General features: G+C 46.1%; 1 protein-coding gene across 1 annotated transcript in view; it reads left to right on the top strand.

Annotated features, from left to right (window-relative positions):
• The window catches only part of slc2a9l2 (solute carrier family 2 member 9, like 2), a 798,853-nt gene that overhangs the window by 408,947 nt on the left and 367,963 nt on the right, over window positions 1–21,943 (top strand). The window contains exon 7 of the mRNA XM_070862252.1: window positions 20,988–21,175. Coding sequence (XP_070718353.1) covers window positions 20,988–21,175 — 188 coding nt within the window. The remainder of the gene's footprint in view (window positions 1–20,987; window positions 21,176–21,943) is intronic.

The raw sequence follows: 21,943 nt of genomic DNA, 5'->3' as shown, positions 1-21,943 counted from the left end.
ATCTCATTAATCATGCTATAAAGATAATTTGTCAGTCGGGGGAGAATAGCTGTTGCAGCAGAGAATCTTAGTGATGTGTGGATATGTGGTCAGAAGCTCATCTCAGGGTCAAAGATTGCGAACAGTCTGGTTCAGCCTCAGACAGTTGCCAGGGAGAGGGGTTGGCTAGCGAAAGGAGTTTGTGGCGGGGACCGAAGTGACCCCTTGCTGTGGTTTGATTACCCAGCCATCTTCTGCCCTCAACACCTCATCCAAGTGGTTTATGGAAAACCTAGCCACTCTCAAAGAGTTAAAAGTTACACAAGTGGCTCAGGGAATCAATGTAAACCATCTGTATTGCCCAACCATGCATTGCACAATGAGGTAAATTTTCACCTTCATCCCCGGGCAGAGCACAGCACCCACCATTTGTAGAATCCATCCAGATTTCATCCCATTGAAGTCATTGGCTTGAAAATCAGGAGAGTTTTAGAATGGGTGGGCAAACTACTCTGCCAGATTGTGCCCAGGCAGTGAAGGTGAACCTTATGTCCTGTTGTACGCTGTCAGTAAATATAACTTCTCTTGGTAATCAATTTTTTATTTTATGTGGTGTGAGCTTGCCACAATCCATCAACATGTTTTGTAGGATAATGGCCGCAAAACTAACAGATGCATCATTTAATTCATTTAGCCATGACAATTGTTTGATAGGATAGCTGTAGAGAGGACAAACCTTACTGCTGTGTGTCTAGAGCCACAACTGAAAGTCCCATTAAGCTCATAAAGTGAGTAAATTAATTGTCCAAGAATTACTGCAATAAACAGGATACACAAGAGGAGATTTTAACTATGTGGTGACTCAGAATTTCCATACTGCACATTATAGATTGCTGACTTATCAACCTTCTTTTTTTAACTTTGACCATCTCCAAATCATTGGCCAGACAGTAATGGAGAGCAAGGCTAGCATGGAAAATCCAAAGTTCACCTTTCCCTCTTTTCATCCTTATGGTTTGCTTCTTACTTAGCCTTCTAGCCCAGGAGTACACGGACTCCTTTTCACCTATTGTGTACCCTGAAATGTTAGGCAGCATCATAGAAACATAGGGGCCAAGTTTCGGCCTGAGTTGCTCCTGTTTTTTTGGAGCAACTGGTTTAGAATGGAGTATCTTAGAAATTGCAATTTAGTTTGTTCCAGTTCTACTCAGTTAGAACAGTTTCAGTTTGGAACAGAATTTTTTTTTCAAAAGGGGGCGTGTCCGGCCACTTACGCGTGTTTTCAAAGTTTCGGCAGTGAAAACTTACTCCAAACTAACTTAGAATGGAGTAAGTGTAGATTTTTGTACGCTCAGAAAAACCTTGCCTACACTTAGAAAATCAGGCGTAGGTTACAAATCAGGCGTAGGGAATGGGGGGGTGGGGGTGGGGTTTAAAGGGAAGTTTCCAAACATTAAACACTTCAGTTTTACAAATAAAGAGCCATCATCAATAATAAATGATAAATACATCAATAAATCAACCAATAAATCAATCCAAAAAAATTAATAAAAAATATTTTTTAAAAAAAAAATCAATAAATAAAACATTTTCTACTTACCGACTGCAGCACCGGGAGCCGGGTGGGGGATGGCTCCCCCCTCCCCCCAAATGTGTCTTTGTCAGTGTCTCTATCTCTCTGTCTGTCTGTGTGTGCCTCTCTCACTCTTTGTCTGTCAGTGTCTGTGTTTCTGACAGCGAGGGGAGGGGGAGGAGGCAGGGGGGGGGGGAGGACAGGGGGGGGAGGGAAGAGGGGGGGAGGGGAGGGGAAAGAGGGAGGGGGGGAGGGAGTGGGAGAGGGAGGAAGGGGGAGAGGGAGGGTGGGAGGGGGAGAGGGAGGGAGGGAGAGAAGGGAGGGAGAGAAGGGAAGGAGGGAGAGGAGGGGGAGAGGGAGGGAGAGAGGAAGGGGGAGAAAGGAGGGGAGGGAGAGAAGGGAGGAAAGGGAGAGAAGGGAGGGGAGGGGGTGGAAGAAGGGAGGGGGAGGAGGGGGGGAGAGGAGGGAGGGGTGAGGGATCGGTCGGATCTGGCGGCTGGGGGGGTGGGTGGGGGGGAGTGGGAGTCTGCTCGGGTCAGCTCTGGTCCGGTGGAGGGAGTCGGTCCGGTCGGGAGGAAGCAGGATCTGGGCGTGGGATGTGAGCCTTATCCATGCAGCCCCAGTGAGGCCATTGTAGCGCGCATGTGCAGAGGTCCCAGCACTGTTTTCAGCGCAGGGTCCTGGCTTCGCCCCCCCCCCGCTAGCTCGTGCTGCGCCGTGCCCAGCTCTAGAGGACCTGCAGGGAGCCGGAGAATAGGTAAGTATTTTTTAAGTGCACTTTGTGGCGCGAAAAATGGGCATCCAGGTCGGCACGGCCCGAAACTTGGGCCCATAGAAACATAGAAAATAGGTGCAGGAGTAGGCCATTCGGCCCTTCGAGCCTGCATTCAATAAGCTCATAGCTGATCATTCCCTCAGTACCCCTTTTCTGCTTTCTCTCCATACCCCTTGATCCCTTTAGCCGTAAGGGCTATATCTAACTCCCTCTTGAATATATCCAATGAACTGGCATCAACAACTCTCTGCGGCAGGGAATTCCACAGGTTAACAACTCTGAGTGAAGAACTTTCTCCTCATCTCAGTCCTAAATGGCCTACCCCTTATCCTAAGACTGTGTCCCCTGGTTCTGGACTTCCCCATCATCGGGAACATTCTTCCCGCATCTAACCTGTCCAGTCCCGTCAGAATCTTGTAAGTTTCTATAAGATTCCCTCTCATCCTTCTAAACTCCAGTGTATAAAGGCCCAGTTGATCCAGTCTCTCCTCATATGTCAGTCCCGCCATCCCGGGAATCAGTCTGGTGAGCCTTCGCTGCACTTACTCAATAGCAAGAATGTCCTTCCTCAGATTAGGAGTCCAAAACTGAACACAATATTCCAGGTGAGGCCTCACCAAGGCCCAGTACAACTGCAGTAAGACTTCCCTGCTCCGATACTCAAATCCCCTATCTATGAAGGCCAACATACCATTTGCCTTCTTCACCGCCTGCTGTACCTACATGCCAACTTTCAATGACTGATGAACCATGACACCCAGGTCTTGTTGCACCTCCCCCATTCCTAATCTGCTGCCATTCAGATAATGTTCTGCCTTTGAGTTTTTGCCCCCGAAGTGGATAACCTCACATTTATTCACATTATACTGCATCTGCCATGCATTTACCCATTCACCTAACCTGTCCAAGTCACCCTGCAGTTTTTTAATGTCCTCCTCACAGCTCACACCGCCACCCAGTTTCGTGTCATCTCCAAACTTGGAGATATTACACTCAATTCCTTCATCTAAATCATTAATGTATATTGTAAAGAGCTGGGGTCCCACCACTGAGCCCTGTGGCACCCCACTAATCACTGCCTGCCATTCTGAAAAGGACCCGTTTATCCCGACTCTTCTGCTTCCTGTCTGCAAACCAGTTCTCTATCCACGTCAGTACATTACCCCCAATACCATATCCTTTGATTTTGCACACTAATCTCTTGTGTGGGACCTTGTCAAATGCCTTTTGAAAGTCCAAATACACCACATCCACTGGTTTTCCCTTGTCCACTCTACTAGTTACATCCTCAAAAAATTCTAGAAGATTTGTCAAGCATGATTTCCCTTTCATAAATCCATGCTGACTTGGACCGATCCTGTCACTGCTTTCCAAATGTGCTGCTATTTCATCTTTAATAATTGATTCCAACATTTTCCCCACTACTGATGTCAGACTAACCGGTCTATAATTACCTCCGTGGGGTTGGCATGCGCACTATTAAATGCCTTGACGTCGCTGGCTGCACGTCGCTTGGTCCGGCTACCTCTTCAGTCGAAAACGACGTTATGGCCGCAGGTCCCACAGGTGAAAGATGAGTCAGAGGGATGCTAGGGGCATCCTCCTCCATTTCAACGATATCCTCCTCCTTCCTCTCCATAGCCTCCTCCTCTGGTTCGGTGGTGTCTTCCTCCTCCGCACCCGTGGTGATGACCACCTGCACATTGCCAGGGGCAGGTGTAGGTGTAGGTGTGGCCTCCCTCTGTGCCATCGGAGTTGTGGGACTTGCAAAACACAATTGAGTTCATTGAACTTATGAGAACAGAAGGGATTCTTGTGCTGCACTGGCATATGTAGGAGGAGCAGCACTACTACAATAAATGTGACTGAGAGATGTTACATATTAATGCATCATATGGTAGTACATCTATGTGGAATTCATTGCCCCAGAGAGCTGTGGAGGCTGGATCAGTCAGAGATAGGCAGAATGATAAGGGAGTGAAGGTTAATGGGGAGCAGATTGAGAAGTCGACAGATGGCCAGATGGCCTGCTCCTGCTCTTATTTCTTATGTTCTTATGCTGTCAACCTGAGAGTAGCACAGAGGCTGCATGCATAACATGACATCATTCGTATATTATAATTAAATGACATTACATTACTTTAACACTGCTTGACACATTACTCACATGATGCATGGGGGGTTCTGCAACACCATGGGTGGTGGCCGAGCGACTGTGGCTCCCGACAAGTGCGACTGCTCGCTCCTTGTGGTCCTTCAGCGGTTGGAGCTGAGCAGGGCCCCCTCCGGTGCAACGCTGCTCAGATCAGTTATTAGATATCTTCCTCTGCAAATGTGAAATGAGCATGGCATAAGCTCATTGACTAGGTACTATCATGGAAAGACAGCATTCGGCAACGTTATATGCTAATAAGGTTTTTATCCACAATTGATGCACAGTTATAATAAAGATCGTGTTTAGGAGCTAATGCTTGCCACAAACATCTCTCTCGACTACATCTCCATTGAACTTGACAATGACAGGAACTAATGTCCCAAAGTGTCCCAGGGTAGACAGTGAGCAAAGGCAGCTCTCCCCCAGTCCATGCTGGGTCACTGTGTAAGTGACAGCAGCCAGAGAGACTTAAAAATGGCACAGGTTCATAGCCCTGTCCAGATCTTAGCAGGGAATATATATGTAATGTATGTAAGAATAACATGCTTAAATTCAATCCAGGAGATTTATAATTATACTTACAATTTGCATCATTACAATATAAAATCTATACTTACTCTTGCCAAAGTAACCAGGCTGTTCCAGCGCTTCCGGCACTGGTCTGATCCCCTCGTCTCATGGGACACTGAGGAGACCACGTCCGCGATTACGGCCCAAATCTTTCTACAGACCCAGGATAGAGGTTTCCCACGCCCACCCGGGTTAATTGGACTCACCGGGAGTGCATCTCCTGGACCTGGGTCTCGTTTGCCTCATCCAAAAAGGGCTTTGCCCTCCTCCTCCCTCCTCCACATCATGCACACTACTATCTGATGATGACATACTCTTTTTCTCTTTATCTTTATCTCTTGTTCTCTTTATCTCTCTCTGCTTTCCTCCTCTCTCTATCCTCGCTCTCTCTCTCCCCCTCCCTTTGCCTTCTGCGCATGTGTGGATGACCGCTGACCTCCCGAAACGCGGGAAAACTTCTTTACCAAAAAATAATGCATGCGCAGAAGGCCGTTGCTAGGGAAGCTTTGCCTTTCACATCGCTGAGGCCCATTTTGCATCGCTGGGCCCATTTCACTTCGCTGGGCTATCGCTGGGCCCATTTTACATTGCTGGGCTATCGCTGAGCTGAAAATCGTGATCCTAAAAATGGGCAATGTTCCAGCGATCATCAAGGCTGACACGTTGCCAAGGCTGGAACATCGCCCATTTTTTGGGCCTTAGCGATCTGAGTGGAAAGTCCAGCCCTAAGTTTTAAAACTACTTGCAAAGGTCCATGCACCAATATCACAAATGCAATTCAGTAAAGCCGCCTATTTCGGAAAACATTTCCCTGCAGATAGAGAAGGATAAAGGTCTAACAGTAACTATAAAGCTATAAGTTTGTTCCAATTTCATCTGTGATTAGTTTGTTTAGCTGGGTTTTACTGTTTCGGATCCATTTCCCACTAACAAGAATAATCCTTCTCCTCTCTTCCTTACCCATCACACATGCTGGAGATATATCTTGGCAGATGTTGTTTACAATTTTAAAATTATAAATAACACAGCACACACGGTCATCCAATATTAATGGACTTTTCCTTGCTTCTAAACGTGCTTAAATTCTTGTATGTTCAACTTTCCTATTTAAATTCAGAAGCTTTGAAGTGCTTTCGAGTTTTTAGATTGCATTACTTTATTACACCCTTTAGGGCTAAGATAAAAAAATACACATCTATTTGCTTTCCTAATACAATATTATTAGCATTTTATTAAAAGTAAAACCTTCTTGTTGTGAACTAAAGCTACAAGTTAAAAGTATTTCCTTGAAGAGGGCAATATATATACATCAGTGCTATTGCTCAACTTTTTCTTTTTTTAAATTAATTCCTGAGATGTAGACATCGCTGGCAAGGCTGGCATTTAATGCCTATCTCTAGTTGCCCTTGAGAAGTTGATGGTGGGCCTCCTTCTTGAACCGTTGCAGTATTGTTTGGTGAAGGTATGCCCACAATACTGTTAGGTAGGAAGTTGCAGGATGTTGACCCAGCAAGGACGAAGCAACGGCGATATATGTCCAAGTTGGGGTGGTGTGTGACTTAGAGGTGACGATGTGCCCATGCACTTGCTGCCCTTGTCCTTTGAGATGATGGAGGTCCCGGGTTTGGGAGCTGCTGCTGAAGAAGCCTTAGTGAGTTACTGCAGTACATCCTGTAGATGGTACACACTGCAGCTACGGTGCACCAATAGAGGGCAAGGAAATTTAGGCTAGGGCCACAATCACAATGCATGAGGATCACTCTCAGGAGGCTTAGAATCATAGAATGGTTCCAACATGGAAGGAGGCTATTCGGCCCATCAAATCCATGCTGGCTCTCTGCAAGAACACCTCCGCTAGTCCCACTCCCTCATCCTTTCCCCAAAGCCCTGCAATTTTTTTTCTTTCAGGTACTTATCCAACTCCCTTTTGAAAGCAGTAATTGAGTTTGCCTCCACCACTCTTTCAGGCAGTGCATTCTAGATCCTGACCACTCACTGTGTAAAAAGTTTTTTCTTATGTCGTCTTTAGTTCTTGTGCTAATCACCTTAAATCCGTATCTTTTGGTTCTTGACCCTTCCACCAATGGGAACAGTTTCTCTCGATCTACTCTGTCCAGACCCCTCATGATTTTGAACACTCTATCAAATCTCCTCTCAACCTTCTCTGCTCTAAGGAGAACAGCCCCAACTTCTCCAGTCTATCCATATAAGTCCCTCATTCCTGGAATCATTCTCATGGGTCTGCAACTGTGATTGCCCATATATTGAGCTTCTGATTTCAATCATACTACTGTGGCTAGTTACCAAGTTGAGCGCAGATACTTCCTCACAGGATGAGAAATAATTCTATTCTCCGCACCCAACGCATTTAAAAAAAAAATCTGTGCCCCTTTCTCACTGTACTGAGATAAATAAATCTGTGTCCCACACTCGGTGTACTTGGATAAATAACAACAACTTGCATTGATATAGTATTCTTAACATGGAAAAATGTCTCAAGGCACTTAAATAAATAATGCCCCTCACCCACTCCAGTTACATGAATAAATAAATCTGGCTGCACACCCATCATACTTACACAATAAATCTATACCTTTCACCAATCCCACTATTTTTTCCTGGTTATAGAAGTAAATAAAGATTTGTCCTTACCCCATGATATATATTAACAAAATGTAGAATAGATGAGCATCAGAAAGATATGGAATATATATGAGACTATGGGCCCGAAATTCACCGTCCCTGAAGGGACGGCTACCGTGGAGTTTGGGCGGTTGGGTACTTTTCGCTCCCCGAGCCAGATTCAGCCCGGGAAGGGTTTCAGCGGTGTTCACTTCCGCCAGAAATGGCGTGGTGAAGTCGTTGTAAAGGAAGGTTTCTAGCGGTGAGCTCTGCTGCGTGCAGGTCGCTGGAAAGGGACAACCACAGCAAAATTCACCGAGGAAAAGGGTAGGACTTTTCCCGACAGTGCCCCCGCAAGCTTTTTGATACGGTGCTCGAACTCGACACCGCTGGGGCACTTTGGTAGGTAAAAAGTTTTATTACTTATTATTGTTTTTATTTCATTTTCCAGCATGCACAGTTTTTATCTTTTCATATAGTTTTATTAATTATTAGTGTTTTTATTTCATTTTACAGCATCCGCAGTATTTATCTTTTCATATAATTTTATTAATTGTTTTGGTTCCATTAAACCTGCTGAGTGCTGACCAGAGGTTTGCACATTCCCCTGTACTTTTGTATAACTTTCAGGTCTGACTCTTTAGTGGGCTGCAGAGACCTGCTTGTCAGGATTTACCCTGAGGATGGAAGGAGTTTTGGGAGGGCGACAGCTGGTACGCCTGGTCAAAGCAGGGCAGCACGCAGGACAAGGTGTCACCGTCAGCACCATGCAGGCAAGGGAGGCAACAGCCATGATTCGTGCATTCTGCATGTTTTGGATCGATAATAATAGACCCAGGTTCGGGATCTGGATGAATGTTAAATAAGAGACAAGACAACTGAAGTAAAGATAAAACACCGTTTACTGAGAGAAAAGAAACATAATACAGTTTACGAAGAAAAGAGAAGTATGATAAAGATGCAACAAAGCTCACAGCCTTCGGCCCGTCGGGAACTCCGCAACGACGGCTGGTCAGGAGCCTTGGGGGGTCCCGGCACCACTCGCAAATCACAGTCCAAGGTGAAGTTCAAAGAGCTACTGGACAGTTCCGTTCCTTTATACTATTGAACAAATATGGGTGCATGTGGCTTATGGCCAACTCCTAATCTGTAAGGCCCCAGCTGTTCTTCCACAAAGCATGAGACCTCGAGGCACTGACCTTCCCATAAACAAGATGGTGTGCGCATCAAGTTCTCTCTCTCTCTCTCTGCATCAACAACATTCCATGAGGCATGAAGCAGAAACACACTGTAAATGTCGGAATATCATAATTAACCCTATGTGATTAACCCTATACAATACAATCCACCCTTGATATTTAGACATTCTAAGTAATATAATCGAGTTGAAGGCGTAATGCATCAGTTACACGTTGAGTATGCGCAAGCAACGCCCGCAATCTACACTAAAGAATATATACGAGCAGTAATATCAGTAATAACACGATGAGTAAAACAATGATAGGATGTATTAACAGCTTCAAAGTGGCGGATGTTTTTGGGAACCATCCGTAAAAGATGTCCCACCAATGGTGTACCGTAAGGTCAGTGACCGTTGTCGCAACTCTGACCAAGGCGCCTTCACTGTAACTCATAGCAACTTGCAGAGTATGAAGAGTACGCCCTTGTTTGCTCAATTCGTCAGTGACCTTTTGGTTATCTTTTAGAAATTGAGCTAAACGAGTTAGGTCTACAGTGGGAGGAAGGTTAGTAATGCCTAGGACGGTGCAATGGCGCACAACATTTTTCCATCATCCCAATCGATATGACCTTTTAGAATGAAGGTCATGTATGGTATACACATCTTTAAAGCAAGCATTTAGAGGAGGATCTTTACGGGCGTCGTCAAGATAAATGGGATAGACACTAGTAATACAAACATGATTCTGTCCGATTTCATGTAACATTATATCATTGTATGGTACAAGTGCCCAAATACATGTTCCCGCTGTATGCTGTAGGGAGCATGGTTCAAACACAGGTATGTGCAAAGGACACACCATACCGAAAGGCCATATTTGACAATCTTGAGCTTGGTGAGTTCTATTGCTAACATCAATCCATCCACCCTTGAACTCGGGTACCCACAGATTTTGGCCATACAGGTGGGGAAGCACTATAAACTGGCATCAAATGTTGTTTTTTGTGATATTGACTATTCTCATCGTAAAGTTACACCCCTGGTCATCACAATGTGTATGTTGCATATCAGGTTTTACCCTTAGATTTCTATTGCCGAAGTGGAATATTTTGCTCCAACTATTTGTATGCCCTGACATGGCAATACATTCTAACTCGGCCCTTAATAGTTGCCAGGTTACTTCTTCAAACATGCATTGGGTGTGATGACCTAATTCTTGTTGTCGCCTGGTGAAACTCCCTATCTCTTGAGTAGTTTTATCTATGTGTTCCCATCGCATTACGTCTGACAGCCAACTAGAAAACATCTGTCCTGTGAGACCTCTGTCCCATGCATTTCGCAATTGAACTGCATCTCCAGTGAGTCTCCCTACCTTTTGTATTTTGTTTTGTAAGGTCTCGATATCCATAGAGTTTAATGCTCCTATTCCTGTTCCTACGTCTCCTAATATTATGTCTAATATATCACGCCTTTGTCTCACTAACATTTTCAGATTTGCTTTAATTGTTGTTATAGTACAAGTGTCAGACGGCTTGTCCGCATACCGGACTTGTAGTGTGAGATTTAATATGGGTGGGGATGTAAGCACAGGTGTACATGTAGAGTGCAGCCGTTGCAAATGATCCATGGGGCTCTTAGAATGCTTAACTACACACATTGACCAAAAGTGGCCCATAATCCCGCTACCAGTGATTACGGAGGCATTTGTACATCCATACCATAGAGACGCATTTAACTTAATTTCGTCTGACATAGTGTCATTGCTTGACGTAATGTTGCAGGCCTAACTCCTTAACCATGTGACGTTGTGCAATAACGACACATTGGAGTGCACATTGCATATCATTGTCATATCTTTTTGCCATTTGATTGAAAACGTGATGTTGGCCCCCATACTTACTGTTAATAGCACCTGTCCTGGGCCTCCCCAGTACCTGCATGCGTCACAAGTGACACGCCAGTGTCCTATAGTGCAGGCTTGCCCGGAAGGACAGGTAAAATTGTCTTGTGTACGATCAGTGTTAGCTAGCCGCCACCCTATACGGCCATCCCATGCTGTGTTTGAGGATGGAAGTAGCACAGTCACAGATAATAAGACACAGAGACTTTCCAGCCCGAGTTGGTAAGTCGCCATTTTGGGCAGAATTCCTATGGAAGGAAGCATAAGTATATTAATTCAGCCCCGTTTAGTCAATTTACCCTTGTCAACACAGAGAGGAATATCTTGACCATTCAGGAGCAACCAATAAGTATTTCCTTCTCCTTTCGCTAAGATTTCCCCTGCTTGTAAGGGTTTCTGGGGGTACTGCACCCACACTTTTCCTCCTTCACAAACTGTGTCCTGAGTCTGATTTTCTTTTTCAATAGTAGGGACACTAACTTTGCCTAAAATGTGGCTTATGGGAGATCCCCCCGCAATGGTCGGTGATTCAGATTGCGCACTGCTTGTGGTAAGACCTTTAGCCACCCTTGCAATGTGTTAGTGGGAGTTAATATTTTAATCTGTTGCTTAAGTAGTCCATTCATGCGTTCTATTAACCCTAAAGCTTGCGGATAGTAAGGTATGTGAAACATCCAATAGATCCCGTTGTCTACCGCCCACTGTTGCACTGTTTGACCTGTGAAGTACGACCCATTATCGGACTGTACTTCTGCTGGCTCACTGTAGTATGTGATTAAATTCTCCAGTCCTTTAATCATACTTTGTTAATTCGCTTTAGTCACTGGATAAGCTATCAAAAGTCCAGAATAGATATCAACAGCAGTGAGCAAATATTGGAACCGTTGTTGCAATGGTAAAGGTCCTACATAATCAACTTGCCATATTTGTGCTGGTTGAGTCCCTTTCTTAATATGATTGTCGTTGTAGGGGAAAATGCTTCACCTTTTGACAAATTTCACAGGTGTTTATGATCTGTTTAACACCGTCCGTAGTCAAATGTAACCCCCTATTTCATGCCCATTTGTGGTGGGCCCACTTGCCTATGTCATATTCTTCCTCTTCCGCCTCTTTGACAGCCCGTACCAGGGCTATATTATCAATGGTGTTATTATGTTCAGAGGTCTTTGAAGTGTTTTTCAAGTGAGTGTCCACATGATATAGAATTATTTTCATCTTCTGGGCTTTGGACCATATTTGTTCCCATAGGTGCTTTCCTCACAAGTCTTTCCCAGTTATTTGCCAGTTATGTTCATGCCAGTTTTGCATCCAGCTCGCCATGCCATTGGCTACTGCCCATGAGTCAGTATATATGTGTACTTGTTGCTGTTCCTCTTCTAACGCAAGGACTACAGCTGCTAGTTCTGCTAGCTGGCTGGAGCCTCCCACGCCCTCATCATGCACAATTGTCTGGGTTTTTGGATTGAAGGCAGCGGCACGCCATCGCCGAAGGCCATTTCGCCAGACCGCTGAGCCATCTGTGAACCAGGCATGGCTACGTTCTTCAGGTGTTAACTGTTCAAAAGACACGCCCCAGGAGATCGGTGACTCTTTGGTTAAACTGACAGACGACTGGGTAAGTTCACTCTCAGCTGTTTGTGGGTATTCAGCCACATGCTCATGTAGTTGGGTGATTCCTTCTTTTCCTTTACTTGCTCTGTCTGCAATATACCATTTCCAGCGCACTATGGAGCTTTGCTGCGCTCGCCCGACCTTGTGTGCCTCATTTTCTGAGAGAACCCAGGAGAATATGGGTAGGTCTGGTCTTAAACTGACTTTGTCTTCCCCTGTCTGTCCTTCTGTTTCTGTTAGGGCCCAATAACATGCTAATAACTGTTTCTCAAATGGAGTGTAACGAGTAGCAGCATCTGTCAATTTTCTAGACCAGAACCCTAATGTTATACGAGTGCCATGTTGAACCTGCCACAAACTCCATACTGCAGTATCATTGATAACGGATACCTGTAGCTCAAAAGGCTGTCCAGGCACTCGCGGGGCTAGGAGTAAAGCTTGATCTATGGCTTCATCAAAAGCCACCTGTTGCTCCTTTCCCCACTCGAAGTGGGCCTTTTTTCGTGTTACGGCATACAGCGGTTTTAATAACATCGTGAGGTGAGGTATGTGTCTCCTCCAGTAACCCAGTAGTCCCACGAACCGTTGTGTCTCAGTTTTATTCGTGGGGGTGGCCATTTCTTGAATTTTATTCTTCACAGGCTCGGGTATGATGCGCTCTCCCCAGAAACTGGACAGTCTGGCTAGGGCCCTGCACCTTCTTCGGATTTATCTCCCAGCTCCTGTCTCGCATGTGTTGGACTAAAGTAGCTAGGGCTTCTGACACCACTGCCTCGGTGGGACCCCTTATTAGTACATCATCGATGTAGTGTGCCAGTGAGACATTAGGAGGTATGTAGGTAACCTTGAGGTAGGTGTTTAAATGTGTATTACCTCCCCTCCCAAGTGAATGCAAACTGGTCCTGGGATTCTTCTGCTATTGGAATGGAGAAAAAGGCATTGGCCAGGTCGATTACCGCATACCACTCCGCACCTTCTTCAGACAGCCGCTCTGTTATAGTTACTACATCTGGGACAGCGGTTGCCAGGGGAGGGGCAAATTTGTTCAGTTGTCAGTAGTCCACAGTCATCCTCCAACTTTTGTCAGGTTTCTGCACAGGCCAAACAGGGCTAGTGTAGGGGGACACCGCATGTCTAATGATACCCGCCTCCAAGAGCCCTTGTATGGTTTCCCCTATTTCTTTGTGTCCCCCAGGTATTCGGTACTGTTTCATAGTCACTATACGCGATGGCCGTGGTATTACCATTGGTTCCCACTTTGCTTCCCCTGCAATTACAGTGATCGCCTGTATCCCAAATGAGAATCGTCCGAACGAGGTGTTGTGTGTGGTTCCCTTTAAAAGGTCCATCCCAATAATATGTTCCTTTACTGCCGATATTAAGACCGTTACCCAGCGCGAAGGCCCATTTCCTAATGCCATTCTGATAGTTGTTCGGACAGCGGGCGTTTCTGCCCCTCCGAACTCATTAATCATCACACGGGTCCCTGTGTGTTTCCTAGGATTTCCATGGATAATAGTAACTTCTGCCCCTAGGTCTAGTAAAGCCACATCTCTTTGTATGTTCCCCCCCGTCAATGTATCGTAATCGGAATGTGTGGCCTCAGGTCCCCGGGAACTTGGGTTGATGTGGTTCTAATGGGGAGTACTCCCGGATCTCGGTCACACCCCTAGTCAAGGGGATTACTAGCCTTCCACAGCTCTTCTATGTTAGGGTATAGGCTAGCGGGAGGTGGTTTCTCCGCATCCGCAGACTTATCGCTATCTGACTTAGTCTCCCTTACCTCCCTCCTTTCACCCTTCTCTGTTCCCGGGACGCAGTGTTGCTTCCACATAGAATACATCGCTCCTGTTGGGATTCCATCAATTTTTTCCTTGGGGGGACCCCTACCTTCAGTAAAGCCGCAAACATGTCCCTCCGCGTAATTCTTTTTTTTGTCTTTCCTGACCCTGTACCTTTCCCAGAGGTCGAACCTTGTCGCTGGTCTCGATCCCCCTCTACATTAGCCGTTCTCAACTCTCGCACACTATCTTCTACATCCTCTAACTGTCCTAACAATAGGCAAGCGTGCCCCACCCGCTGCCCTTGGGCTGGTCCCAATAATGCGAGTAGCTCACCCCTCATCATAGGAGGGCCACTCTTCATCAGCCTGTTCCGCATTCCTGCCGTAAAGAGCTCCTGATCTGGCCCCCCATATGGTTGGTGATATAATCCTCCGTGTGTTGCGCAACTGTATCGCACCCTCCGCCATAGTATTCCAAGGTTTTACCTCCCTTTCCCAATCAATGGCAGAGGGATATTTTTGCCGGACCCCTATATTAACCATGTCCCATAGCGAACCTGTGCCCTGGACATTCCGTAGCACTGCTGTGATATGGTAGTCCATAGTCATAGTCCCCATTTTTGTTAACTCTTCGGGGTTAAGTATTATGCCTGATGCTCCCTGGTCCCAAATCCCAGTTAGCCATTCTGACAATGATTCCCCGGGTTTTTGGCGAAATCGAGACCCTTTTCTTGTAACTCACTAGTGGTGAAGTCACGCTCCTCTCTAGTGGTTACCGGCTGTTCCCCATCTTGCTGTTTCATCTTATTTGTCATAAGGGGTCTAGCTTCCGTGCTCAGAGTGTATGGGGGAGGGTCTTTAGTTTCCTCCCGTTCCCCTCCCTCTCCATCTGTCCACTCATATTCTGAGTTGGAGAAGTATCAGATATCTCTGTCCCAAAGAGCCGGATTTCAAGTGGGTCCAGCTGCCAATGCACGTACCTTTGACCGATCTATCTGTAATTTCTGTCGTCTGGCTTTCTTTTTATTTTGTACTGTCGCCAGACGGCATACTAAAGTTTCTGATTGTTCATTGACTTTATCCGCCCGCTCTTGTGCAGTGCGGACCGCTTCAGTCAGGGTCGAGTTTTGACTTTCCAAAACCTTAACAGCTGTTTTTAACTGTAGGTTTTCTGCCTCATTTTCCTTAAGTTGTTTACACATCGCCCTTAATGCTGTCAACAAAATCCATCCCATTTGTGGGGGACTATTTTTCTCCTGTGGGAAGCCTGCTTCCTCCAGGAGAGACAGTACCGCGTGGGGTACGGTTCTATCTTTGTTCTGTTCCAATAACGGCGTATCCCCATGTTGCGGGGGTCCAAACCGGGCTAGCACATTGGCAAGAGAGCCAAAACCCTCATCCCTCGTGCCCCACCCTGGTATTCTATACTTCTCTCCCGCAGGAGGAGACTGCGTCTTGTCTTTTCTCTTAAACATTTTACAGATCCTGTTCGTGACGCCAAAATGTTTTGGATCGATAATAATAGACCCAGGTTCGGGATCTGGATGAATGTTAAATAAGAGACAAGACAAATGAAGTAAAGATAAAACACCGTTTACTGAGAGAAAAGAAACATAATATAGTTTACGAAGAAAAGAGAAGTATGATAAGATGCAACAAAGCTCACAGCCTTCGGCCCGTCGGGAACTCCGCAACGACGGCTGGTCAGGAGCCTTGGGGGGTCCCGGCACCACTCGCAAATCACGGTCCAAGGTGAAGTTCAAAGAGCTACTGGACAGTTCCGTTCCTTTATATTATTGAACAAACATGGGTGCATGTGGCTTATGGCCGACTCCTAATCTGTAAGGCCCCAGCTGTTCTTCCACAAAGCATGAGACCTCGAGGCACCGACTGTCCCATAAACAAGATGGTGTGCGCATCAAGGTCTCTCTCTCTCTCTTTCTGCATCAACAACATTCCACGAGGCATGAAGCAGAAACACACTGTAAATGTCGGAATATCATAATTAACCCTATGTGATTAACCCTATGCAATACACTGCGCCAGACCAGTGTGCCTGCCGTCTTCACTGGCCCGAATCCCCTGTCCACTTGGCTGCTGAACTCCAGGACAGCGCCAGAGCTTGCTTACAATGATGCTCATTGTGCTACCAGGTGCATCATCAAGCAGTGCATAGGCATCCTTCAGCATAGATTCCAGTGTCTAGACCGCTCTGGGTGGCACCTTGCAGTACTCTCCTCAACGGGTCTCCATAATCATCGTGGTCTGCTGAAAGCTGCACAACCTGGCCATCATGAGGGGACAGCCGCTGCAGGTCGAGCCAGCAGTACCACCTGAGGAGGAGGAGGAGGAGGAGGAAGAGGTGGAGAAGGCGATGCATGAGAAGGAGGCAGAGGCGCAGGTTCCCGTTGCCCCAGAGCTAGGAGGTATCGACCCATCGCCACCCTGGAAGGGCCAGGTGCAGGCCGGCCAGCCAGCCAGTTCCCCCCTCAGGGCCTTGCTGCAAACCCTGGCTTTTAAAAAGGCCAGGGAGCAGCTGGCTCATTAGAAACCCATACCTGCATGCTGAATTTCTCAGTGGTGATAACGCTCCAATTAAGACAGCCACACCACTGCAAAATCCACTTTGGAAGGGTTCATTAGCTCTAGAACCCATTTGTTCACTTTTGGAGCTGAATATGGGGTGGCTCAGCCACAAAACATTTCGGCGCTAATGGCCACAAAAAGGTGGGGGGAGCACCAGCTTGCCAGTGGTACTGCATTTTGGGCCCTATATATAAATATTAGAAGTATTAGCTGAACTTTGTGCAATGACTTTCCAGTGATCTAGGTTTTGGGGTGTTGTTGTGGTTTCTAATATAGTGCTCTCCTAATGGAGGAGCAGAACACAGCAGGCTTGGAGAATGAGAAGTGAAAGACAGCAGGGGAAGAAGACTGCGAGACAGATTTCAGAATCTTAAAATGAAAACCGTTGAATGTGGAGAGAAGTCAGAGTTCAACTGTTTAACAAAGCCAGCAACATAGCAAACCGTGATGGCAGCTATTTTGAGAGAATTTTTCACCCCCGTCTCTGACTTCCAATCAGAAGACTACACTGGGAAGTTTTTTTTTTACATTTGTCCTATTGAAAATCAGAATATGTTGACTCCAATGAAAAAGAAAATTGAGCACGGTGTAAAAACTGGCTGCCGATTCGCTCTCAGCCCATTTTGCACTGCTCGTCCGTTTTGCTGATCAACTTTACCCCCACTTCTTTAAAGTGCTTGAATTATTTTTGATGATTAACAGTGAGACTGAGCATTCATAGTGTAGATATTGGCTTCTTGTTTGTAAGCCTTGCTCCCACTGTCCAGTATTACATAGAATTACACAGGCCACTCGGCCCAACTGGTCTGTGCCGATATTTACGCTCCACACGTGTCTACTCCCACCCTACTTCATCCAACCCTGTCTGAAAATCCTTCTAATGGCAGACCTCCTGAATATTGTACTCCATCAGAATGTTATTCACAATGATACTTGTGCATTCTTGGAGTCTGTTTCTTATGTGAGCCTCATCATTAATGAAGCCCCGAACATACCAATAAAAGGCGAAGAACCCAGGACCTGGTTTCCAGAGAGAGGCCTGTGTAGAGCAAACTTCTTTTAGGCATTACAAACATTAAGTGGTCAACTTTATGGGTAAACATAGTAGTTTTTTTTCAGAATTATTTATGTTTTGAATATACGTGTCATGTGATATGAATGTTATCATACTTTCATCTGGGTCAGACATTCAGATAATGGATAAAATCAGTAGGAAAAAATAAGTTGAGCAGCATGATAGATCTGAGCGATTGAATTGGATTCTGAGATTTTCTCACACCTGATTGGTAACTATTTTGGTTGGCAGCCTTTCATACACATCTACATTTAGTATGGCCTCCATAATTAGCACCTGTGAAGAGATGCTTGGTCACTTGACCAGGAAACCCAGACTGGTTCGACGAGAATAACCAGAAGATCCAGGAGCTAATAAGTCACAAGCGCAAGGCATTCTTGAACTGGAAACAGCAACACAACTTGAGAGCAAGAAAGCAGCTCTACAGACCTCTGAAGGCCGAGGTCCAACAAAAAACCTGTGACCTAAAGAACAGCTGGTGGGTGGAGAAAGCACAGGAGATCCAGCAACTAGCCAACAACCAGGACGTGCGAAGAGTCTTTAGCGCAATCAAGACCACCTACAACCCAAGCACCCAAAGCCCTACCCCACTGTGGGCTAAGAACAGAGAGGTACTCATCAAGGATAGACAGGCAATCACTGCCCGCTGGAAGGAGCACTTTGAAGATCTCCTTAACCGAGACTCTGTCTTCGATGCGAGTGTCCTCAGCATGCCATCCGCCACCATCTTGGCACAACACCAGCCTGGCATGAGGTAGAAAAGGCAATCTGACAACTGAAGAACAACAAGACCTCAGGAGCAGATGGAATCCTCGCCGAACCGCTAAAACATGCCACAAATACATGATCTAATTTCTCTTATCTGGAAGGAAGAGAGCATGCCAGGGGATCACAGTGACGCCATAATTGTGACCATCTTCAAGAAAAGTGACAAGTTTGATTGCGGTAACTGCAGTGGAGTTTCTCTGCTGTCGGCCACAGGGAAAGTCATCGCAAGAATCCTCCTCAATCGCCTTCTCCCTGTGGCTGAAGAGCTCCTCCCAGAGTCGCAATACAGATTCCGCCCACTAAGGGGCACAATGGACATGATCGTCACCGCGCGGCAAATCCAAGAGAAATGCAGGGAACAGCACCAACCCTTGTACATGGCCTTCTTTGACCTCACAAAGGCCTTTGACACTGTCAACCTTGTGGGATTATGGAGCATCCTCCTCAAATTCGGATGCCCTCAAAAGTTTGTCACCATTCTCCGCCTGCTCCACGACAACATGCAAGCCGTGATGCTGACCAATGGATCCACCACAGACCCAATTCATGTTCGGACCCGGGTCAAGCAAGGCTGTGTCATCGCATCTCGATCTTCCTTGATGCAATACTCCATCTCACCCTCTGCAAGCTCCCCATTGGAGTGGAGCTAATCTACAGCACAAATGGGATATTGTTCAACCTCTGTCACCTCCAGTCCAGATCCAAGGTCATCCCATCCTCTGTCATTGAATTACAGTATGCAGATGACGCTTGCGTCTGTGCACAGTGGCCGAACTCCAAGCCATCGTCAATACCTTCACCAAAGCATACGAGAGCATGGGCCTTACACTAAACATCCACAAGACAAAGGTCCTCTACCAACTTGCCCCCACCACACAGTACTGCCCCCCGGTCATCAAAATCCATGACGAGGCCTTGGACAACATGGACCATTTTCCATACCTCAGGAGCCTACTGTCAATAAGGGCAGACATCGATGATGAGGAGCTCAAACTTGGGACCAAATTCATGGTCGACAGAGCAGTAGTGATATGCGTCCTCCTATATGCTTCAGAGACATGGATTATGCAAAGCAGGCACCTCAAAGCACGGAGAAGTACCACCAACGCTGTCTCCCGCAAGATCCTGCAAATCCATTGGCAGGATAGGCGCACCAACGTCCGTGTTCTCGCTCAGGCCAACATCCCCAGCATCGAAGCACTGACCACGCTTGATCAGCTCTGTTGGACAGGCTACATTGTCTTCATGCCCGATACGAGATTCCCAAATCAAGCACTCTACTTGGAGCTTCGACACAGCAAGCGAGTCCCAGGTGGGCAGAGGAAATGCTTCAAGGACACCTTCAAAGCCTCCTTGAAAAAGTGCAACATCCCCACCAAATCCTGGGAATAACCCGGCCAAAGACCGCTCAATGTGGAGGAAAAGTATCCGTTCCGCCAAACACCGAGTCTCTTCGCTGAGAGCAAGCTGAAGCCAAGCGTAAACAACAGAAGGAGCGCACGGCATCCCAGGCACCCCACCCACCTGTTCCTTCAACCACTGTCTGCCCCACCTGCGACAGAGATTGTAGGTCCCGCATTGGACTCTTCAGTCACCTGAGAACTAATTTTTAGTGTGGAAGCAAGTCATCCTCAACTCCGAGGGACTGCCTAAGAAGAGACACCTTAGCAGGCTGGCAATCTCACTCTGACAGACCATGAGGATAAATTGTAAAAAAAAAAACAACATTGATGCAGCAGGGCTGCTCTTCTGAGGTTGGGGGTTGAGGTTATCTTATAGGGGTGGGGTTAAAGGAGCTTTACATAATGACCCTGGAAGAGTATACCTGCTTAATGCTGGCATGGAATCCCAGCACCAAACATACTTCACCTTGATGAGCAAAACAAAATTGTTTTTGTAAGAGCGATTGCAAATGAGATGATCTTCTGTTCACTTCAGGGGTAGTGGTTTAATTACATAGCCTGATTTACTGGATAAAAGCCAGTGGTTAGACTTTATCCAATTAAAGAGGAAGTACTGCAACATCTGAACGAAAGCACCAAAACAAACATTTCAGTACAGTTTAAACAGGTACAGCGATATGTCTTACAGAAGGTTAGTTACACTCTGGTTTTAAGTTGATCAGGACCTCAAATGTAACCCATTATATGCGCAGCTAAGTGGAGTCCTCCTTCTGTTACTGTCAACAGAAGTAAAAATCTAACCAATCACATGCATGCAAAAACATAATAAGATGTTCTGATCGACCTGAAAAGTTAATTCTGTTTTTCGCTCCACAGATGCTGCCTGACCTGCTGAGTATTTCCCACATTTTTTTTCTCAGATTTCCAACAACCGCAGTATTTTGCCTTTATAATAAGATGGCTATCTTAGAATTGGTCATTGTTTGCTGCCTATCATTTCTTTTCAGCATTTCAAGTCTTTCTTGGAAGAGAAGATGTCACTAAGGAACTGGAGGAAGTCCAGGCAGAAAGGATAGCGCAAAGGCACATTCGCTTGGTTTCAGTCTTGGAGCTACTGCGAAAGCGGTCTGCACGTTGGCAGGTCATCACAGTCATTATCATTATGGCTTGCTACCAGCTCTGTGGTTTGAATGCTGTAAGTACAAAGCACATTTTATTGATACTGTGTTATTCTACTTGTGTCCTGCAAGACCGCAATAGCTCAATGGTACAAGCACTGAGTTATACGGACCAGAAGAGTCCCAGGTGGTCAGTCTGTGTTGAACAGTTTGTCTTGGTTGGCACTGTAGTGTGGGTAGTGTACCTGGGTTGTGATGGGGGGGAAATCAATCAGAGTTCGTGCTCTTCATTGCTATTCAGTGACTCCATCTGAAAGGTGCATGGAGGAAATTTCCACTGGCTCCAGTGGATGAAAACCCTGAAATTCATAAGAAATAGGAGCAGGAGTAGGCCATTTGGCCCCTCGAGCCTGATCCACCATTCAATAAGACCATGGCTGATCTGATCATGGCCTCAACTCCACTTCCCCACCCACTCCCCATAACCCTTGACTCCCTTATCATTCAAAAATCAGTCTATCTCCACCTTAATTATATTCAATGACCCAGTCTCCACACCTCCCTGGGGTAGAGAATTCCAAAGATTCACGACCCTCAGAGAAGAAATTCCTCCTCATTTCTGTCTTAAATGAGTGACCCCTTATTCTGAAACTATGCCCTCTAGTTCCAGATTCCCCCATGAGGAAGCCTCCACTAGTTACAGTTTGCCAACCTGACAATGACCCAGTTATCCCAATTCTCTGTTTTCTAATAGTTAACCAATCCTCTATCCATGCTAATATATTACCCCACCCCGTGAGCTCTTATCTTGTGCAGTAACCTTTTATGTGGCACATTATCAAATG

Source organism: Pristiophorus japonicus, chromosome 2 (assembly GCF_044704955.1).
Source record: "Pristiophorus japonicus isolate sPriJap1 chromosome 2, sPriJap1.hap1, whole genome shotgun sequence".
Lineage (NCBI taxonomy): Eukaryota > Metazoa > Chordata > Chondrichthyes > Pristiophoridae > Pristiophorus > Pristiophorus japonicus.
Note: the sequence above shows the minus strand (reverse complement) of the source record. Positions and strands in the feature narration are given on the sequence as shown.